Source organism: Chelonoidis abingdonii, chromosome 11, assembly GCF_003597395.2.
Source record: "Chelonoidis abingdonii isolate Lonesome George chromosome 11, CheloAbing_2.0, whole genome shotgun sequence".
NCBI lineage: Eukaryota > Metazoa > Chordata > Testudines > Testudinidae > Chelonoidis > Chelonoidis abingdonii.
The window spans coordinates 51,472,207-51,494,697 of NC_133779.1; the positions used below are offsets into that span (position 1 = coordinate 51,472,207).

At 48.7% G+C, this 22,491-nt stretch overlaps 1 protein-coding gene across 1 annotated transcript; it reads right to left on the minus strand.

The window, feature by feature from the left end:
- Positions 1-2,378: 2,378 nt before the first annotated feature.
- RIIAD1 (regulatory subunit of type II PKA R-subunit domain containing 1) lies at positions 2,379-12,099 on the minus strand. The gene is made up of 4 exons (XM_032767984.1): positions 11,990-12,099; positions 8,003-8,079; positions 5,477-5,523; positions 2,379-2,719 (listed from the first exon to the last, which is right to left on the minus strand). Exons 1-4 carry the CDS (start codon positions 12,071-12,073, stop codon positions 2,646-2,648), a joined length of 282 nt encoding a protein of 93 aa, XP_032623875.1. The 5' UTR covers positions 12,074-12,099; the 3' UTR covers positions 2,379-2,645.
- Between the last annotated feature and the right edge of the window lie 10,392 nt (positions 12,100-22,491).

Sequence of the window (22,491 nt, forward strand, 5' to 3'; positions counted from 1 at the left end):
ACCGCCCTTGCTGCAAGTTAAGCCAATTGTTTCTTGTCCTGTCCTGTCAGAGGTTAAGAAGAACAATTTTTCTCTCTCCTTCTTCCTTATGATAACTTTTTACATACTTGAAAACTGTTCTCATGTTCCCTCTTAGTCTTCTCTTTTCCACATTAAACAACCCCAAATGGTTCAGTCTTCCCCCATGCGTCATGTTTTCTGGACCTTTCATCATTTTTGTTGCTCTTCTCTGGACTTTCTCCAATTTGTCCACACCCTTCCTGAAATGTGGTGCCCAGAACTGGACACAATTCTCCAGTTGAGGCCTAATCAGCGTGGAGTAGAGCAGAAAAATTACTTGTCGTGTCTTGCTTACAACACTCCTGCTAATACATCCCAGAATGATGATCGCTTTTTTCAATAGTGTTACACTGTTGACTCATATTTAGCTTGTGGTCCACTATGATCCCCAGATCCCTCTCCGCATTATTCCTTCCTAGGCAGTCATTTCCCATTTTGTATGTGTGCAACTGTTTGTTCCTTCTAAATGGAGTACTTTTCATTTGTGCTTACTGAATTTCATCCTGTTTACTTCAGACCATTTCTCCAGTTTGTCCAGATCATTTTGAATTTTATTCCTATCCTCCAAAGCACTTGCAACCCCTCCCAGCTCAGTATCATCCGCAAATTTTATAAGTATACTCTGTATGCCATTATCTAAATCATTGATGAAGATATTGAACAGAACTGGACCCAGAACTGATCCCTATGACACCCCACTAATTATGCCCTTCCAGCTTGATTGTGAACCACTGATAACTACTCTCTGGGAATGATTTTCCAACCAGTTTTGCATCCAGCTTATAGTAGCTCCATCTACGTTGCATTTCCCTAGTTTGTGTATGAGAAGGTCATGCAAGACAGTATCAAAAGCCTTACTAAAGTCAAGATATACCACGTCTACCGCTTCCCTCCATCCACAAGGCTTGTTACCCTGTCACAGTAACAGGGTTGGGGAGGGATAGCTCAGTGGTTTGAGCATTGGCCTGCTAAACCCAGGGTTGTGAGTTCAGTCTTTGAGGGGGGCCACGTAGGGATCTGGGGCAAAATCAGTACTTGGTCCTGCTAGTGAAGTCATGGGGCTGGACTCAATGACCTTTCAGGGTCCCTTCCAGTTCTATGAGATAGGTATATCTCCATATTATTTTTTTATAAAGAAAGCTATCCTATTGGTTTGACATGATTTGTTCTTGACAAATCCATACTGACTTATCACTTTATCTTCTAGATGTTTGCAAATCAATTGATCTAGGTTCAGTTCCCAGCTCTCCCCCTCCTTGTGTTACATGGACTGCAGGCCAGGTGATAGCATGAAGGGTCTCCATGCTTGCAAGACCAAACTTGCTGTTTATTGCTAGAACTATTTACAAAGATGTTATAACTGCAGCCAGCATTCCAGCCTTGAGCACACAGACTGACTTCCTGGTGCTTCCTCCACACAGTCTCCTCCTGCAACCTGTGCTCCCCCTCCAAGTTCCTGGCAGGTTGCTACCCTATGTGCCCTTGTGCCTGTAACTTTCTGTCCCTGGGCCTCCGTCCCACCATCCGCAGAAGGTGATAGATGATGATCCTTTCTCTCAGCCTTGACTGGTCAGAACGTGAGCTCTTTGCAGGCCGGGTATCTCTTTGTTCTGGGTTTGTGCAGTGCCAAGCACAATGAGCTCCTGAGCTGGGGCTCCTACCTGCTGTTGTATTGGGGTAGTGCCTTGAACGACTGAGCTTCCCTGACAGAAAGACTGGAAAATATGAGATAAATAATATGAAGCTCTTTGCCCAGCCTGGTGGAACCAGCAAGAATAAACCAGATCTCCTGGAAGCACCTTACGCACTGGGTAACAACTGAATACCACAGGGTGCTACCCTCATCCAAACACTAACGTGCAGCACCCAGCACAATCAGCCCTGATCTCTGCTGGGGCCTTTACTTGATGCCTGCTACAAATACTATTCCTAGTGGAGAAATGTTTCTAGAACTGTGGCTGACAGCTGAACACTGGCCTACCCTCTCAACGCTGCCTTTGGTGCTCAGCTGCTCCCTGAAGGAGAGCCTCAGACCTCACAGGATCAAGCCCAAAGGAATGTATTTGTCCACATACACTGACAAAGACAGAAAAAGGATGGAGGACGAAGGGCAGGTGTGAGAGTGACTGATGGAGACCTTTTTGAGAAGCTAGCTGGTACCTCATTCCCATCACTACGACCACTGCAACTAGGGAAAAAAAATCTGCCCCATAAATAGCAGCCCTCCTTTCATGAGATCTGCCTCCTGTCTTTGTCATTTCCTTTGCCAAGGAGAGAAGCCAGAGAAGGGAAAGGAATCCTCCATGAATAGAACAGGGTTGACCAGCAGATCTGGTTTAATGATGCCATCAGAACATACAGCTGTAAAGCATGAAACATCACCAGCAACACATATTGATGCAATCTCTCTCTCTGCCTCCAGAGGACACTATACAACTGAGAATTATTATTGCCATATTGCAAAGCCTTCAGAATAAAAATAAACACATTCCAGAGAATCTAGAGGATGAATCTAAGAATCATCAAAAAAAAATCTCCTAAATTTCTATCCTGCTTCAGCAAGGAAAGAGTGGGTCACATCTCTCTCAATTCACCTGCTTTGCTTTTTCCGCTAGTTTTTTCTGTGTCTTCATTGGAAGCTCCGGATCCGTAAAATGTTCTGAAATGACAGAGAAAGGTGAAAAGAAATATTGGTGAAAGGCATCTTTTGTGTCATTCGGCACCTATGTGCAACGGTGATAGACAGACCGACGCGATAGGTGGCTGGACCGATGATAAATGGCTGGGGATGGATGGTGATAGACCGATAAGGCACCTCTCCATCTCATTCCACACATGTCCGTGCTCAATAGATGGGTCTATATGGTAAATTTGCTGCCCAAAATATTATTAACACAATTTCAAGTTGACCTCCAATGCCTTGTAGCCTCCCAGATGCACCTAGAGTCAAACCTCCGAAAGCCAGGAAATACACTTAAGGGCCCAGATTCACAAAGGTAGTTTAGGTGCCTAACGCCCATTGTAATCAATCAGTGAATCTGTCCCCGTAACACAGCGAAGGCAGTTGTGGTGTATGCAGATGAATGACAGAACACAGAGCTGTGTGACACACCACGCTACGTTAAATACATTGGCATCAGCCCACGCTCTTCTCCAGCAGTTTTCAGCTGCAGATCTCAAAGTGCTTTACAAAGGAGGGCCGTATCATTATCTCCATCTGTAAAATGGAGAAACTGAGGCCCAGAGAGAGGAAGTGACTTGGCCAGCAGCAGATGGGAATAGAACACAGGTCTGGTGAGTCACTAGGCCACAGTGCCTACATGCAAGTACCAGTGTAAATGGCATGTTTACTTACTTGTTTATTCTGGGGCAGCCCTGGCTGAGTCATACTGACAGTTCATCCCCAGGGGCTCTTGCCAGCTCCAGGGGGGGCAGAGTTAAGGTTGTGGGGTGAGGCTGGTGTGCACCTTGCCATCAATCTTCCTCTTAGAGTCTAAACCTTCCTTTAGAGACTCTAACCAGCCCAAGATCCAGTTTCTAACCAGACTCTTCCTTAGCGGCTTGAGGGAAACCTCGACGGGGTGCCAGCATAGGCCAGCCCCTGGCATCTAGACTTCCGTCCCAGCGCAACAGAGCCAGATCTTTTGGAGAACAGTAAATCATTGGAGGCCCCAGTGGGCCATGAACAGGCTCATTCCAAACATCTGCAATGGCCGCAGGCCACACCTTCCACAGCAAAGGACGACTGGAAACCCGTGCAGTAGAAATAACAAGGCTGTAGTGGGGTGGCCACTGACTGAGTGCCCCCTCCTGGCCAGAGGTCACTCTGCAGTGCCCTGCTCCCAGCTTCTCCCCTCTTCAGCGCCCCTTAATAACTCACAGTCCACAGGTCACGAAAACACATTCCCCTCATGGGGTCCCATTTATTGAGCCTTTACATATTGACCCTTCAGGCCCCAACCCCAGTTCAGTCCTTCTCTCCCTGTAGGTAGGGAGTCCTCAGCACTAGGTCCCAGTTCAAAGACTCTCGGCCTTCCTCAGCCCTTCTCCCAGTCAGAGTCTCTCCCAGGAGCCTTCTGCTCACTGCAGCCCCTCACTATCCCAGCTCCCTCGGTCTCAGGGTCTTCTCTGCAGGAGCTTTTCCACACATTCTGCAGTGTCTCAGCCTTTGCCTGGGCTTCTCCTCTTCACTGCTGCCCTTCACAGGGTAATCCCCCTGCTCTGTCCCACGAGCGGCTCATTCCGTAATCAGTCGCCTCGCCCCAGCCCTCCAGCAGCAAGCTGCTCCGTACAAAGGCAAGCCACAAAAAGCCAAAGGGCTAGTTGCTGCTATCAGTGCCTGCAGCGTGTCAATCCCAAGAAACTCCACTGATTGCTGTCCGGGGCTCAGAAGCAGCCAATGTGTGCCCATATGCCAGGGCTCTGAAGCGACTGTCTCGTTCTCCAAAATCTCACCTTTCGTCAAAAAAACCAAACCAAACCCTACATCTTGAGCTACTGTGGGGCAAAGATGGGAACAGAACAGAACCACTGCACCGGGGTCTGCCTGAGTCTGCGGACGTAGGATGGCAAAGCACATGGTCCCAGAATACTGGGCATTCCAGTACTTCTGGAAATGGTATTGGCCTGCCCCCTGCTGGCATGTCCCTGCCCCCTCAGCATTTGAGTTCACGCCAGACCGGGTGGAGCGGTGCGCTCTTAAAAATGGTGTCCCCTGGCCAATACTGGACAGAACCACGGCCAGTTTGGTCCCAGTGCTGGATGGGGGACAAACTAGCCCAAAAGAGGACTGTCTGGTTCAAACCTGGACAGGTGGCCTCCCTAGCCGAGAGCCTGGGACAGTCGCTCAGAGAGATGTGAACTGTGTCATTCAGCTCCGCAATGGGTTAAGTCAGGTGCCCTGCCATGATGATTTCATGGTCAATACTGTTAACGATTTCACTCCTCTCACATAAGAGTGGAGACAAAGGGGCGCAGACTTACTTTGCCCAACTTATTCTGAGTGGCATCTCATTTTGATGCCTCACATGGGTGGCATTTGGGAGATGCCACCCATTATATTTTCCCTGCCAGACAAGAAGGAGCAGAGTCTATGGGATCCCCAGGAGCACCAAGCAGCAAAATGATCATATTTTGAATACACACACTACCTGCTGTGAGCCGTGTCCCACTTTGGCAACTCACAGACGAGGAGCTTATTTTGCGGGTGAAGCTTGGAATAGCTCCACTCTCCTTCCCCCCCCCCCCTTCCAATTCAACCCTTGCTTCAGTGGGGTTGCTCTGGATTTACGCTGGGGTAAGCTAGACAGAATCTGGCTCACTTTCTCTAAACTGTTGCCTCAATACTTCTGAAGATGATGATAATACTAACAGGTCTTGCTTTTCATGTCTAACAGGATTAAAATAATGGTTTTACCTGCTGCAAACTCAGGGATATTCTCTGGTCTTCTCAGCATAACTTCTCTGAGGAAAAAGGGGGAGAAATAGACTTTAAACCGAGTTTTACTGATTGCTTTTGTGGTGGTGTCATAAACAGATGGTTAAGGGTTAATGTCTCTTTTACCTGTAAAGGGTTAACTAGCTCAGTAAACCTGGAACACCTGACCAGAGGACTAATCAGGAGACAAGATATTTTCAAATTGGTGGAGAAAGCTTTGTTGTTGCTTTTTGGTTTTTTCTTTGTCTCGTCTGGGTTCTGAGAGGGACCAGACAATGTATACAGACTCTCAATTTACTGAAACAGCCTTTCGTTCGTTTAGTAAGTACAGTTAGAAAGGCGTGTTTATCTTTTGATTGTTTTTCTTTATTTGCAACATGTGTATTTGTTGGAAGATTGTATCTTGTGCATAGCACTTACCATTTATGTTGTGCGGGGGGAAATTCTCTCTAGTTGTCTATAAGCTGAAAGACCGTACCTTATTGTCCATACTTGATTTACAGAGACAATTTTACTTTGTTTTCTTTCTTTATTAAAAGCTTCCTTTTAAGAACCGATGATGTTTTTTTTTATTATTTCTTGTGTAAGACGCAAGGGAGGGGGTCGCACTCACCAGGGAATTTTGTGGAGAAAGGAGAGAAGGGGGGAGAAAACCGGATTTCCTCTCTGTGTTAGATCAACTGTCTCTCTACTCAGGGAGAGGTCTAGGGAGGGGGAGGAGAAGGGAGGGAAGGTGATAGTTTCCTCTCTGTTTTAAGATTCAAGGAAGTTGAAACCAGGGATCTCAGTGTTACCCGGGAGGGAAACCTGGGAGGAAAGAAAAGGAGGGAGGAATGGGTTTATTTCCCTTTGGGTGTGAGACCCAAGGAAGTTTTGGGTCTTGGGTCCCCAGGAAGGGTGGGGGCCAGAAAGGTGTCCCAAAAACATATTTGGGTATGGCAGCTCTATCATTTCTAAGCTAGTAATTAAGCTTAGAGGGGTTCATGCAGGTACCCCATCTTTTGGACGCTAAGGTTCAGAGTGGGGAATCATACCTTGACAGGTGGCTTATTATGTTAGCCCTGTCTGGAGATGCAGAAGACAAACTGGTAAATTACACTTTTATATTGGGAATCAATAAGCCAATTAGTTACTGAGGAGAAACATTTAATTTATGTTTGCCTTCAATTTTAGGGAATTTTATATTTATAAAACCCCACAACAATTTAGACTGGCACAAAGCTAAGGAATATTTATCACAATTAAAGCTTCCTCACTGAATTACACAGCCCTGCATTGGGAATCGATAAGATAATTAGTAACAAATGGGGAAGAAAACATACATTTCACCTGAAATAAAACCGCAAAAATTTCATCATGGTTAAATACTATCCCGGGATAATGTCCCAAGCACCTTGTAACCTGAAATCCTATTGAAAGCAATTAGATATTGGTATGATGGACTGGAATCTGCATTCACCTACGCTCCTGCCATTCGGCCTACCTCTGCAGGGAAAGGCTCAGTTCTAGCCTCACGCTAGAGTATTTCTGTTGGCTTTGACGGAGTTACTCCTGATTTACAGTAGGGTACGTGTGAAGACAACCAGGCACACAGTATCCATAATACATCAGGGTAAAGCTGTTGACAGCTTCCACAAGTAGCTCTGATTCTCCCTGATAAAATCCTGCTGGGTCAGCTGCATGGAATGGGGGTCAGAATAGATGCCTGGGGGTTACAGTGCACTTGCTAACTGCAACCTGTTCCATGCTGGGAAATGGGGGGAGATATTCACTGAATCATCTCATCTCTGGCTAATTGGTTGCATCACGGTCTGGTCTTTTAAAGGGAGCTCAGGCCCAGCTTACACCTGTGCTTCACTCCCTCCCAGACCATGGGACTTGTTGTCCAGGGAGCATGTGACAGAGTGAGCGAGGCATGCTGGGAAGATGGAAACAGCATATAAAGGGAGAACGCTCTGAAGAGAGCCACAACTGGGAGGGGGGAGTCCTCCAGGGGTAGGCTGGGTCTCAGCCTAGGCCACTGAGTCAGCAAGACAATCCTGAGTTGAGGGCAGACTGCTTGAGCAGTTGGGGCTAAATCCTGCAGCAGAGGGGCAGCATGGGCCCCTTGGTGGTGTAGAAAGCCCTATGCTGAGGGTGACCATATGGACTATGTTCCTCCTCTGAGCGAGAGGGAGTTACAGCACTGAGAGGGGAAAGATTCATCCAGGGCAAAGGGACTGTGAAAACCTCTGTGACCAAAGCAGAGGCCCTGAGCCCAGGGAGGGCAAAAGGAGCCAAGAGCCTGTGAGCAGGGGAGAGGGCTGCTTTCTGTTTGTCCTGGAAGGGAAAGATTTTTGACTTGGCGAGAGGACTAAGTCGTACTGGGGAAGACCATCTCCTGAGGAGGGAAAACTGAGGCACAGTGAGGCAACTGAGCCAATAGCAGCATGTCTGGTGTTGGAGGTAAATTTTCAAGACTCCAGTTAGTACCAAGTGTCCGTGTTGTTGGGAAGATGAAATTACCTCAGAAATCCTGATAGCAGCAGCTCAACTTCTTTGTGAGACCTCAAGTACTTCTCATTGGCAATGCGAGTGTTAATCTGGGAGCAGAAACACAACAGCAAAGGTATGTTTAAGAGATGCAGCTCTGAACTGGAAGTAACCCCGTTTCATTAGTCTTACGGTGCCTTGCTGAAGCAGTAGTGATACATAGCATTTACGTAGCCCTCTGCGTCTCCAAAGTGCTATGCGGATACTAGGTAATCTTCCAAATTCCCCCTGTAAGGAATGATCCTGTAAATCAATATTATTTATGCCCATTATATTGACGGAGAAACTGAGGCACGGAAAGGTCACTTCTTCCACTAGTCACCAACGGTAAAACCAGGAACAGAACCCAGGAATCCTGACACCCAGAGTCAGATACAAGACTACTCTCTGCTCTGCAGTGGAAGTAGACAGGTGTGACTGAAAAGAGAATTGGGCGGTTGGTTACAGTGGTGTAAATCCAAAGTGACTTAGTTCAGATTTACACTGCTCTTGCTGACAGTACATTCTTGCTTGATCCAGGTCTAATCATTAGACCCGGGCCTGATTCTCCTCTCAGCATTACACCGCTGTAACGCTATTGACTTCAACGGAGTGACACCTGATTTGGGTCAGTGTAAATCAAAGAACCAGGCCTACTGCCCTCCCAGAAAACGAACGCCATGTGCTACATTTTTGGGCTTACGGGGGGTGGGGAGGGATGTAAGGAAAGGATTTTGCAATGGACTCTAAGATGGTCCTGTTTCATAAATAATCCTTGCAAAAAATCTCTCATCCCTGCAAGGACTAAACAAATTGACAGGTTTCTCGCTGGGGTCCCCTTTGACAACCTGTCAGACGGAACAAGGATCACTGTTTTTTTGTGGGAGTTTTGCATGAAAAGGTTTTCTCTAGTGGTCTAGAATAAAAGTTAATTCTGCCGCCCTATAAAGCACCACAGCTCTTCAGAGCACTTGCTGTGCTTCGTAACAATTATATTCTAGTTAATATCTTCTTCTTATTTCTGTGCTTAGAGTCCCTAGCTGAGATTGGTGTCCTGTTGTGCTAGGTGTTGTATATACTAGAAACAGTCCCTGCCCTGAAGAACTTGCACAGAAACACAACAGCAGAGGTATGTTTAAGGGATGCAGCTCTGAACTGGCAGTAACCTGGTTTCATTAGTCCAATGGTGCTTTGCTGAAGCACCAGTGATACATAGCATTTAGGTAGTCCTCTGCATCTCCAAAGTGCTATGCAGATGCTAGGTCAGGACTGCACAACATGCAGCCCGCGTGGGCTCACTGTGTGGCCCGCGGGCAAGTGGCAGGGTGGGGCTGCTGGGTTCGCCCCCTGCCCGGGGTGGCCCCACCTCACAGCCCGATGCATGCCGCGCTCCAACCGCCCTAACAGCCAGAACCGCACGTGTATCCGTCTCCCGCTTCCTCCTCCTGGTGTATAGCGGGTGCATCACTTCCAGGGCCCGCTGAGGTGGGAAGCGCTGGGCACGAGGCAGAGCTGGTAAGTGCTGAGCACGGGGAGGAGCGACTGGCCTGGCCTCAAGCCGCAGTTTTTTTGGGGGGCGACTGGGCCGAGACCCCCCCAGGCCTCCCCTTTGGTTGGGGGCGAGGCAGCTACTGTGCTGGTTGGTCCCAGGGTGGCCTCCGTAGTGATCGAGGCAGGGGGTTGAACTGTCTGTGGGCAGCCAGGAAATCCCCGGGGGAGATGTGTGTGTGTGTGTGTGTCCATGTTGCACCTAGAGTGACCAGATGTCCCAATTTTATAGGGACAGTCCTGATTTTGGGGTTTTTTCTTATATCGGCTCCTATTACCCCCACCCCCCACCCCCATCCTGATTTTTCACATTTGCTGTCCGGTCACCCTAGTTGCACCTGCCCTGCCCTGACTGCAGCCCCCTTCCCTGATCCAGAGACCTTCTCCCTCCCTGGCCCCCATCACACTGCCTCCCCCACCCCGGGCTCCCTGCAGCCCCTATGTTTGTGTGTTGGACAGTCACATCTCATCTCTTCACACTGTCCCCCTTTTCCCCTCCCCTTATTTCATGGGGGGATGACGAGCCGAGCGGGCAGGCAGGCAGTGGCAGCGAGGCTTTATATTTGGGAGGAGGGAGAGGGAGAGGGTGAGGGGTTGTTTCTGCTGGGCCAGGTGGCGCTGGGGCAGGCAATGTTTCAGGGGGGCTGGGGGGGTGTTTCAGCGGGGCTGGGCAGCACTGAGGGGGCTGTTCTGGTGGGACTAGGGTATTCAGCCCTCAGCTGTTTTCTTTGGAGTAACACGGCCCTCACCGCTTTATGAGTTGTGCAGGCCTGTGCTAGGTAATCTTCACAATTCCCCCTGTGAGGGATGATCCTGTAAATCAATATCATGTATGCCCATTACATTGATGGAGAAACTGAGGCACAGAAAGGTCAACTCTTTCACTAGGCACCAGTGGTAGAACCAAGAATAGAATCCAGGAATCCTGACAGACAAGTTCTGAGGGTGACAGAGGGGCCCAGAAGGGTGGAGTTCAAGCAGCTCAGTAGCAGCACTGGGCATAAAACCCAGTTTTTCCAACTTTGCAGTCTACGCGCTAATAAACGTATTAGATTTTATTCACTGACATACCTAGATCTAAGATTTAATCTAAATCAGGCCCTGGGGAAGCTGAATGAGTAATTATCACCTTGATGAGAATATTCTCCCTAAATTGGAGGAATGACTGAAACGCACTAACGCCTGATCAAACATCTTTTGAAATCCTAAATACTTTGACTCTGCAGATGGCAAAACGGAGCAGCTACAGTTTATGTGCAAAGGCGAAATGTGCGCTGGCTGGGTAGGGTCAAAAGCACTTCAGGGTTTTCTGGTTGTTTATCAGTAAATTGGATTGTCAGCCCTCTGGCTCATAGCTTTAAATCCAGGAATCTGTGATTTATCCTTGAGACCATTCCAGCTCAACGTAACTAGAGCCGTGCAGATAATGGGTTTTTTCACTTGGCTGGCAACAAAATCAGAAAACTTTTATTTTGGGTCAAACTGAAAATGAGCTTTTTTTCAAAACTTTTTTGGCATATCAAAGAAAAAATATTTTGAGTCCAATGAAACGTTTCTTTCAAGTCTAAATGAAACGTTTTGATTTGATTCTGAGCATTTTTAAACACTTTTGATTGTTAATAGCATTAAAGGAAACTTTGAAACAAAAAGTTGTTTTGAACTAAAAAAAAAAATCAAACCATTTTGATTATTTTTGGACTTTTTTCCCCAAGGTTTTTCAACTAAAACAATTCTGCAAACCTGACACGAATTCATAACACATTTCAGTGTTGCTGAATCTGCATTTTTGGCTAAAAAAAGTTTCTTAGGAAATAATAGATCCTGGGACTGGACATCAAGGGATGGGTCACTCGATAATTACCCTGTTCGCTTGCACTGGCCGTGCACAACAGGTCTGACCCAGTCTGGCTGTTATTTAGAACAGGATGAAAATTAACACTTTCGGGGGACAATTCTGGGAGTGAAACCAGGACTCGATCAAAGTCTGTGCCCCCATCCCCATGCCTCGCTCATGCCACCGATGTCTTGCCAATAGCCCTTATACGGTCAAGACAGCCCATTGATCGGGTAAGCAATCCAATCTTCCCCCAGGAGTGACTGGGACCAGCAGCACCCGCCCCTTACTGGGGGGCCGACATAGGGTTGTAGAACTAACCCTTAACATCCCCAGTTAAGGGGTCCTGGAGCTGCCTCAGGCCTGCACCCTACTTTTTTGGGAGGGAAGAAGAGGAGGAGAAATGCCTCCCAGACTGAAAAGTTTCTTGGGGGGGAGCAGCCTTCCTTTTGGGAGAGGGAGGGGGGAGAGGGGAACCTTTCTCCACCCCCTCCTGTGTTAGGGTGGGATTGCCCCATTATTTGGGGGGAGGTGATTCTCTTGGACCCAGCCTCCCCCTCGCTTTAAGGGGGTGCCCCAGCTCCCGCCCCCACACACACCTTGAACTCCGTGAGCTGTGCCTGCTGCTCTGGGTTCAGGGCCCCCAGATCCAGCCCCTCCAAGCCGGAGGCCACATCAGCCATTTTCTTTGCTCAGGCAAGCTGCTGGGGTTGCTATGGGGACGGCTCCAGGCTCCAGCAGGCCCAGCCTTGTTCTGAATCCTGATCCTCCCTCCAGCCCTGGGGTGGGGCCTCCCCTTCCCCAGCAGCAGGGGAGGAATTTACTCCGGCCTCACCTCAGAACTGGGGGCAACCCCCCCTCCCCAAAATCATGCCCAGATCCGACCCAGCGTGCGGGACGCCACCCACCCCAATGATCATGGGACTGAAAATGGCACTTGGCCCATGAAATTAGCCTGCCTGTCTATGTGCCATCTCTGGCCAGTTACGCCCTCTGGTTCTCATGTGGTAGCCCCAGGCTGCAATGTTTGGGCTGCAAACCATTGTGGGGATATCGCTGGGGCCAATTCTCATGATATTTAGTGTGAGTCTTGTTGTGTTTTTTAAAACCCCAGCTCTTGGAGTCATGGGAATGCCCATGAATCTCTCCTTCTGCATAAAGAGGAAAAAGTATATTTTTCACCCATGAGGTTGCAGAGAAAAAGTAAAAAATGTGACCCAAATGCTCCCTAAAGTTTCAGAAACCAAGAGGCAAATAAACAGAACCCACAACTCGTTTGTTTCTTTAAAATCTCATGATTTTTAAGACAATCTCATTGATTTTTTTTCTTTTTTTAAAGGAGCATTCATGATTTTTTTGCTTTGTCAGGCCACCAGCACCAAGATATATTTATTTGTTTTTGTTTTCAAATATCAATTTCCGTCAGAACTTGAAAAGAAATCATTCTAACCATGGAAACTTTTTGATTGGCGCCAAGATTGGCTTGGATTACAATACCCAAATTTGGGGCTGACTCAGGCCTTTCCAGTATGAACGACCCCAGGCACCCAATGATTGTGAGACTGAAAAAATAAAGTGTGAGGAGGCCGCTTTTCTTTCTGATTTATATTTTTCAGTGCACGGGTCACGATTTCAAGCTTTTCTCAGCACTCAGGAGAGCTACAAATTAGTGTTTTAATGAAATAAGGCTGCCTTTTTAAATGCTACGTGTCTGTTTTCTCTAAGCACAGATGGTAGGCGGAGTGAAAACTAAGCCTAAATCAGAGATAGCTAAGCCAAGCTTATCTCCAGGTGAAGGATTTTGTCTAATTTGGCTCTGCTCTATCTCATTATTCCCTGTGAAAGGAATGGGAGGGGAAAGCACTGTCGTCCCACGTGATCTAAATAAGCGGACACAGAACAGACTGCGTGTAACTTCTTAATCTTCTAGATGTTAATTTACACACATACAGGTTGAAAAATGTTAGGGGCCAGTTCTGACAGGCTCTCCTGTGATGCTCCCGGGCCATATAGGAGCCATAAATAAACTTCAAAGGATCAGGGAAAAGCTGGATACGCACCTGTATACTGTCCCCAAACCCCAGCATAGGGGATATGGGGGGTATGGATAAGGATTGGGAGGAGGAAGAAGGAGTTTGCTTTGCCAGATCTCGTGATTTTACTGCTAGTCTTGCGATATTTGACGATAAAGATCAACTCCTAGAGCCATGTGATTAAATGAGAATCTCTGCTCCCCTCCCCCCCAAAGTAGGGTGGGTGCAAAGAAAAGCTTGAAAACATGACCCCAAAGGCCCAGAAAGAAAAGAAAAAGAACTTAAATATATCATTTTGACGATCTCATGATTTTTAAGCTAATCTTGTGGTTTTTAGGGGCCAGACGTGATTTTTAAACACATGGGGTTGGCAGTATGGTAGCTGTAGCCCTTCGTGTACCTATGGAGAGGCTAGGCAGCGGCCCAGCCAATAGGCAGCTCCAAAGAGGCCTTTGTAAATCTAGAGCAGCCCCAAGAACGCTTCGGTTTACGGCGGCGACGGCTTGGAATACATTCAGCACTAAGTGAAGTGGTATAAAGCCGTGCTTGTCTGTTTTCCCCCTAGGCTGCATCTTCAGAACAGAACATCTCTGAAGCTTTAAAGCAAACCAGGTTGCATTCCTTTAAAGGCTGGTTATAATCAGCAAAGCAGTTCTGCAAGAAACCACATGTGAGTGTCCTGCTTTAATCATCCAGGTAAATCCCACATAGATTTTGCCTTCTTAACTTGTGGAGACCCCACAGATGGTCCCTCCATAGGTTCCAGAAAGCCTTTGGGGTCCTTTTGCCTCTTGCATCAGAGACACTGATGAAGATCCTGCAGTTAGGATGTAGAATTGACAATTTTGATGAGTTGTAAAGCGGAGAGACTTAACTTGAAGAGCCATATGGTGCTCTTATGAACAAAAGGAAGGTACCATTCTTACTTAACACTTCTAATTATAATAGCAGCCTTTGGAATATCTAGCTTCTATGTCAGAATCTTAAAGCACTTTGCAAACGTTAATTAACCCTTGGAGTGTTAATACTCTCCGTCTACAGATGGGGAAATGGAGGCAGAAAGAGCTTGTGCATTCTCATCTCTTTTTATCTATCTGCTGTCTCTTGTCTTACACAGACAAGTGGGGCAAGGGCCACCTTCTCAATGGTGTGTACAGTACCTGGAACAATGGGGTGCTGATCCCTGATTAGGGCCTCTAGTGCTACCGTAATACAAAGAACAACAATTAAGTGACTTGCCCAAGGTCATGCAGTGACTCAGTGGCAGAGTCAGGAAAAGAGCCCAGGCGTCCCGAATCCCAGTCCCCTGCTTTAACCACTAGACTGCACTGCCAATTATCATTTCCACTTGAAAAGGATGCAGTTACATAAGCATAAAAACTGGCTCTGTCTCAAACATTGTTGCAGGATTTGGGGCTTACTGTAAATGTCACATAATAAGCCAGCCATGTATCTTCCCTATGACCGAATGACCACCTACCTACCAGAGGGCCCTCTGTGGAACTGTGTAGCATCATGAACTCCAGACCATTGGCGCTGCTGATTATATTTTAAAAACCAGGCAACCAGCAGTCTATTTCTGCCCTCGACACTTACCAATTCCTGCCTTCCTGTGGATTATGCTGCAAAGAGCTAAGAGAAAAGAGGAGGCATCTGCTCCCAAAGCCTGCTGCTTTTCTTGGCAAGGAGTTCCCATACCATGGCAGGAAGGGAAAAGAAATAGTTCTCCGTCTACGGCTGGACCTGTCTCTGCTCTCAAGGATGAGGGGAAAGAAGGGCTGAGGGTTCTAATAGTGATGCCTTTGTGGGGTCATGGTAAAGTTCCCAGTGACAAATGTCCCCATCATTCATTGGAGCCTTGGTAGACGTCTGAGCAGGGGAGTAACAGAGTGGGGAGACTCCCCTTCCACATTTAGGGCTAAGGTAGACGGGTCGGGCGGGGACTTTGCCCAGCTTGTGTCTTGTGGATACACCCCAATAGGCCCTGATTCTCAGCTCCCACTGGGGTAAATCAGGAGTAGCTCCATTGATGCCAGTGTATTATTATCAATCACATGTATTGGGGTGGTGCCAAAGGGCCAAACGAGCATGGGAAGCCCAGTGTGGAAGGTGCTGTACAGACAGAGCAGTACATAGTCCCTGCCCCCAGTTACAACCTAACTAGAGCAGCCAGCATGGAGTTGGGGGTGGGATGGAACATGCCAGCCGAGCAACCAGGGCAGTGGCAGCAGCAGGACCGGCTTTAGGGCGATTCACGCCCCGCAACGTCCTGAAGGAGCTGCCACCGAAGTCCCGCCACTGTCTTCGGTGGCAGCTCAATTGCTGCTGCGGAGGAAGGTCCCTCCGCTGAAATGCTGCCAAAGGCACCAGCAGCCATTTGAGCTGCCACTGAAGTCCTGGTAGCGGCGGCGGCAGCAGCTCAATCGTTGCCACTGTCTTCGGCGGCATTTCAGCAGAGGGACCTTCCTCCGCGGCAGCAGCGATTGAGTTCCTTCGAATCGGGCCCCGCAGTGCCTAAAACCAGCCCTGGGCAGCAGATGGTATGTTAGTGCCATGATCTTTCTAGTGTGGGTGGGTTTAGTTCAGAGGGGATCAGTTCCCTGGGCTGAAAAGGGAAGAGAGTGCAGGGCCAGGGCAGGGGAGAAGAGGGTAAGAAAAGCAGGTGTGGTGTGACGGAGGATGAATGTAGTTGCACCAGTGTAAAATGGGTAGGAAGCCAGCCCAGCCAGCGAGGACCTGATCCATCGTCGCACTTGTGTTTCTTACACCTGTGATAGACCCAGGCCAGTTGGGAACAGCAGAGTAGTCGAAGGCAGATATACTGGCCACTGGATAAGCAGTTTTCTGTTCCCTGAGTGGCCAGAGCAGGGGCTGCTCCAGGCTAATGAGAACACCTGACTCCAATTAACCTGCTAAGAGTCAAGTGAGGCTGTTAAGCACCTGACTCTAATTAAGGCCCCTCTGATGCTATAAAAGGGCTCACTCCAGTTAGGCCAAAGGGAGCCAGAGGAGAGGAAGTGCGTGCGAGGAACTGGGAGCAAGAGGTGTGCAAGAAGCTGAGAGTGAGTTGGCATCCTGCTAGAAGTTTGAGAAGTACAAGCATTATCAGACACCAGGAGGAAGATCCGATGGTGAGGACAAAGAAGATGTTGGGAGGAGGCCATGGGGAAGTAACTCAGGGAGTTGTAGCTGTCGCACAACTGTACCAGGAGGCACTCTAGACAGCTGCAGTCCACAGGGCCCTGGGCTGGAACCCGGAGTAGAGGGCAGGCCCGGGTTCCTCCCAAACCTCCCAACTCCTGATCAAACACAGGAGGAATTGACCTGTACTGTGGCTTCTACCAGAGGGGAAGGTCTCTGGGCTGTTTCCTGATCCACAGGGTGAATCTGTGAGGCGAGCAAATCCACCAATAAGCGCAGGACCCACCAAAGTAGAGGAGGAACTTTGTCACACACCATTCAAGGTGCATACATGACACTGGCATTCCGGTTGGGCTGGATGCTCACTCTGCACTGGAGTAAATGGCGCCGATGTCTCCTTGGCCCACATCCACCCAGCCCCAAAGCCAGGCACTTTGCTCTGCATCTGTCCATAAGGAGCTAAAGCAGCTAATGCTAAACCGAGATTACAGCTACTGGCCGCCCTGTTGGCAAATTGATCAACACGGGACAGTTTGTGCTGACTCTGCCCATCTTTGACCGACTTCAGGCTCAGAACCCTCTGCTGGGACGGGATTCTGAAAACCCTGTTCAGCTCAAGCTGTTTTGCTTAAAGATTTAATGTGCACGTCTGAGTATTAAAGATCCCCCATAAAGGGATTTTTATATAGATAGATTGATTAAAATGTAACTGCATGTCAGAGCTCATAATTCACTGGGGGTGACTTGCTGGGAGAGGAAATATTTTATTCGCTGTCAGGGAAGTTAGGACTGGTCTGGCACCCCTAGGACAAAGGGACAGGTTTACATTGGCACTTATGAGCTGCCAAAGCTGAGGCCAACCAGAGGATCACAGGATGAACTTTGCTTTGGGTTCAGTTTCGTGCTGGGGGTTGGAAACTTGCTCTGAGTTGCTTCAGACCCCCACATTTAGAACGAGACATCGAGTTTGGATGAGTGTCAGGATGACAGGTGTGGAATCAAGGTGCAAGGTTTGCATTCAGATTTCCAGTCCCTGCGTCTTCTCTGCTGAGTATCTGGATATGGGTGGAGCCGGGTTGGACTGCTAACACAGGACAGTTGAGATGGAAGGGTTTGGCTCAGATCAAAAGCAGGAGTAAAGGAACTTGATTTGGTTTCTCCCCCAGGCTTACTCAGCTCTGCAAACCTGGTCGAGGTTTGGGGGTCTGTAGCAAAGGACAAACTCAGGCAAGGCTTGCCTGGGTTTCCCAGTTCTCTTATGAAGGATCTGTACATCTCTAAATAAAGAGACCAAACGGTCTGTATAGTCCACTGCCCCTTACGTATATGGGTAGAGGGGACGGATGGACCAGTGGTTAGAACACTGGCCGAGACCTGGGTTCAGATACGCCAGTAACGGAGAGGGTCAGATAAGGACCTTAGATAGATTCGTCAGCTGAGAGAGAAAGCCGTATCTCAGGCTACCCCAGTCTATGCACCGGGGAAGTGAGCAGCTCAGCTCACCCCCTGCGCTAGGATCTGCCATCCCTCTGATCCCAGCTGGTGTCATTGTGATGATGTCACAGCCTGATGCAATGTCATCACGCTCTGGACAGACCTGTGAAAATCAGGGCTGCTTTAACCACTAAACCACACTCCCGTCCACAGGTGGAACTAGAACCCAGGAGTCTAGATTTGCTTTAATCACACTCCCTTCTATGGGTGGAATTAGGCTGCAAGAGTCCTGCTTCCTACTGCCTGGCACTAACCACTAAACAACACTCCCCTCTGGAGCTGGGACTAGACCCCGGGAGTCCTCATGCCCAGTCCCTGATCTAACCCCAGAACAAAACTCCTCGTTACTATATGAAGAGTAACAAGGGTGAAAATTGGTTGATTCTAAACTGTTTGTATTAGCACTGCACTGGTGCCTATAGCAGAGATTCGGGGGCAGGACAGGACCTGGGGGTGTTGTTCTCATATCAAATGAGGAAAATCTGGTTAGAGAGTCCCTGACCCATGAGCTGACAGCTGGGTCCCTCCATGGCTCTCAGGCCTCCTGGTCCAATCAGATCTCTCTGCTCAGCCGGCCCATTTTATAAATAGCTTTCTGCACCACGTGTCTCTTCAAAATGTCAGAATGGGGAGAATGACAAAAGGTACTTCAGGCAAAATCAGGGACATGGAAAGGTTAAGACTCGAGCATTTCACGGGGAAAACATGGAGTTCTCTGAGATCCAGCAGCCTGTCTGCAAGGGACTGTTGGGTGAACAGCTGACAGGCCTGCATTTATAAGAATGAGAAGAACGAGGCGGGATTTGATAGCTGCTTTCAACCAGCTGAAATGGGGTTCCAAAGAGGATGGATCTAGACTGTTCTCAGTGGTAGCAGACGACGGAACAAGGAGTAATGGTCTCAAGTTGCAGTGGGGGAGGTTTAGGTTGGATATTAGGAAAAACTTTTTCAGTAGGAGGGCAGTGAAGCACTGGAATGGGTTACCTAGGGAGGTGGTGGAATCTCCTTCCTTAGAGGTTTTTAAGGTCAGGCTTGACAAAGCCCTGGCTGGGACGATTTAGTTGGGAATTGGTCCTGCTATGAGCAGGGGGCTGGACTAGATACCTCCTCAGGTCCCTTCCAACCCTGATATTCTATGATTGTATGATTCTATAAAGGGGAGGAGGAAATTGCACAAAGAGCAGGGGGTCATCCTGAATGTGGCATGGGAGCAGCTGTGGTGCTGTAGGTTTAGCACAGGGCTGGGAGTCAGGACTCCTGGGTCCTCTTCTGGGCTCCAGAAAGGAGCATGGGCTAGTGCAGGGGAAGTGGGTTCTACTCTTGGCACTGCGGTGGGGAGTGTGGTCTAGTGGTAAGAGCAGTTAACAGTGAGAGAGGACTTAGGGGTTTGATTCTGGGCAGTGAGGATTGTGATCCAGTAGTTACACCAGAATTTTGTGTCCCTGCAGAGAGTCAGGATTCCTGAGTTCTTTTCCCATCTCTGCCACGGATGTGCTATGTGACTGCTGTCAAGTCACACGTGTTTGTGCCTCAGTGTCCCCATCTATAAAATGGGGTTAATGATACTTTAAAATCCAGGAACAAAAAGGACTATTCACATGCTGTGGTATTAAGTTGAGGACCTGATCCAGACCATAAGTTTTATCATCCAGCTAAACTGCCCCAAACCTCCAGGCCCCTTCCATCTGATTGCAATGTAAAAAATTCATGACTACTCAGGAGCGTCACAGCTATTGCTGTGCTGCACAGCATGGCTCAACAGCAAGGACAGAACTCAAATCTTCCTTCTCCAAAAGCTCCTTAACTTAATGAAGAGTCTCCATTAGCTGTTAGCAGTAAAGGACCTATGACACACAGTTGTGTAGTTCTGATTCCATCCAGTAGAAGGAAGTGGTGCACAAAAGAAAATGTGCTTCTGAGAAAGTTTTTCAAATATCTTGTGCTGGCTGCATCCCAACACTGCTGCATCAGATCCAGGGTCTGGTCTCTGTACATCTCCCACAACCTTCAACGGATTGCTTTCTTAATTGCTCAACAGCTGTTTTCCTGACTTCTCCCAGGTGGCAGTTGCTTTGGATCCATGGAACGACAAGCAGTGGTCGCCGATCTGCAAGACAGCCCTTCACCTCCCAAGAGACTTGCTTCCTATTTGCATTGCCGGATGTATACTATTTCCCCTTTCTACTGCACCATCAGAGTTGGTAGAACTGAGTGCTCTGGAACTACAATCGGGGATGTAGGCTAGCAAACCCTAGGCACCTTCTGATATGGCAGATGCTTCTTTTTTTTAATTGTAAAAGGATGTTTCTAATTTGGTAACAAAATGTGCTTGTCTATTTCCTGACCCCCGCTTGGCTCTGGTGACAAGGGGAGTTCCACACTTGGTCCCCCTCTCCTGCTCTAGCCACTAGACCCCACTCCCCTCCTAGAGCAGAAGTTGAAATTCAGGAGTCCTGGATCCCAGGACCCCTGCTCTAACCACTAGTCCCCACTCCCAAACGTGAGTTTTATCCTTGTGTACAGAGCTCCACTGTGTCAGGGGAAGTCATCAAACACAGTCTTCACCCCAGAGCTTTAGACTCTGAGATACGCTGGGCCTCAGCCACTAAAGCGCTTTGAAGATAAGGCCCGAGACCCTGAACTGGATTTGCTATTCTGTGGGAAGCCAACATAGAGAGTGGTGCTGTGGTGCTGAGGAGACCCACTGTCATGTTTGGAACTAGCTCGAGTTCCCTGAGCGCAGAAGGCTTCATCCCCAGATCTATTGCATTGTTGTAGTCCAGCCGAAAGGTGATGTAGGCCTGAATAACTTGGGATGGCGTCTCTTCACGGACTGTAGATGGTATGAAGGGCCTGGAAAGTGCTATGTGAGAGCTCAGCAAGGAATCCAAGAGTATTCCTAGAGTGAGTTGACCCATTGGGCATGAACCTTCAACCTAAGGAGATTGTGCCATGGTCTAAACCATTCAAAATACTTCCACCAGTATCACCTCTGTCTTGCTTGCATTCAGCTTCAGCCAGATGTTCTTTATCCATGAGCTGATCTCCTCCAAGCACTGGGCCATCTTGGTGGTAGCATGCAGAGAAGGCTAGGTAGGGCTATGCATCTTCTGCATATTGCCGGCACAGGGGTCCATGTCGTCTGACCAATTCACCTGGTGGTGGTGTTTAGTATAGGACTGGAGAGAGAACTGGTCCTTGTGGAGCTCTACAGGAGAGGGAACTAGTGGTGGAGATGCAGCATCCCATCACGATTCTCTGGGTGTCCCCCTCCAGGAAGGACTCAAACCATTTTAGCTTATAACCCTGGCCCCCTTGCCACCTCTCTCGGAGAAGACAGCACTGTCTCAGCACTGACTGTGTCAAATGCATTGTTAAACAGTTGGTGTAAGAATCCGGAGGCCCGGAACCCAGCTGTGCAGGGGATGGTGCTTCTGTGCCACCATCTGGCAGAGCGGTGATCCATGCATGGTAAATCCCGGGGGACTAAACACCACAGGAAGTGCCGCCCACAAACACCTGATTGGCAGCACACCCCCTGGGGCCTCTGATTGGTCCAGGCCCACTATGTAAGCATGGAAGAAGTTCTAGGAAGCTGTTGCTGCAACAAACCCTGCTCCGGACTCTGGCTCTGTTTCCAGGCTTCAGCCCTGACTCCAGCTTTGATCCCTGGCTTGACTCCTGATTTCAGACTTTTGGTCTCCGAGTCTGACTCTGGCTTTGCCCCCTGTCACGGAGTGTGGGGGAGTCCGGCCCTGCACCCCTCTTCCTGGACCCCACAGTGACTTTTAGCCAGCCAGTAAAACAGGAGGTTTATTGGACAATAAGAACGCAGGTTACAGCAGAGCTTGCAGGCACAGTCAGGACCCCTCCATCCAGTCCTTCTGGGCTTTCAGGGTGCTTGGATCCTCGCTAGGATACCCTGAATTCCGCCCACACAGCCCCAAACCCAGACTGACCTGCCTCTCCTCCCACCGCCCGATCCCTTTGTCCCGCTTCCTGGGCAAAGGTGCTGACCCCCCTCCTCCCTGCCTGGCTCAGGTTACAGGCTTAAAGATCCTGTCCCTCACCTAAAGTCCTCCCCTGCTCTCCCATTCCCCACACCGACAGCCCCTACTCCATCACACCCCCGGCTCCAGCTCCTGTACCAACCACTATGCCCTATTCCTGCTCTGACTCCTGGACCTGCCTGCTGGGTCAGGCTGCCCATGTCCTGGTTGTGACAACTGTTTCCTTTTGCCCCACAGAAGTGGGTGCCCTTCCCTAATGAGGAAGACATTCCTCTTGAGGTAATTGTGTGCAAAAAGATCACGTTGGTACAGCCTGTTGGCATCTGTGGGGGTGGAAGATGCAGCACCAGCTCCCAATGAGGCAGCATCAACTGAAGATGCTATCGGCAATGAATAAAGTCCTCAGTTCTTTCAAGGAAAACT

Bases quoted from the DNA above. Each gene is read 5' to 3' on its own strand.
- RIIAD1 (XM_032767984.1), bottom strand. From the start codon at position 12,073: ATGGCTGATGTGGCCTCCGGCTTGGAGGGGCTGGATCTGGGGGCCCTG. The intron at 5,524-8,002 runs GTAATTTCATCT...CTTTTTCCTCAG, and splicing joins CTGCTATCAGGATTTCTGAG to AGAAGTTATGCTGAGAAGAC. The intron at 2,720-5,476 runs GTAAAACCATTA...CTGTCATTTCAG, and splicing joins TATCCCTGAGTTTGCAGCAG to AACATTTTACGGATCCGGAG.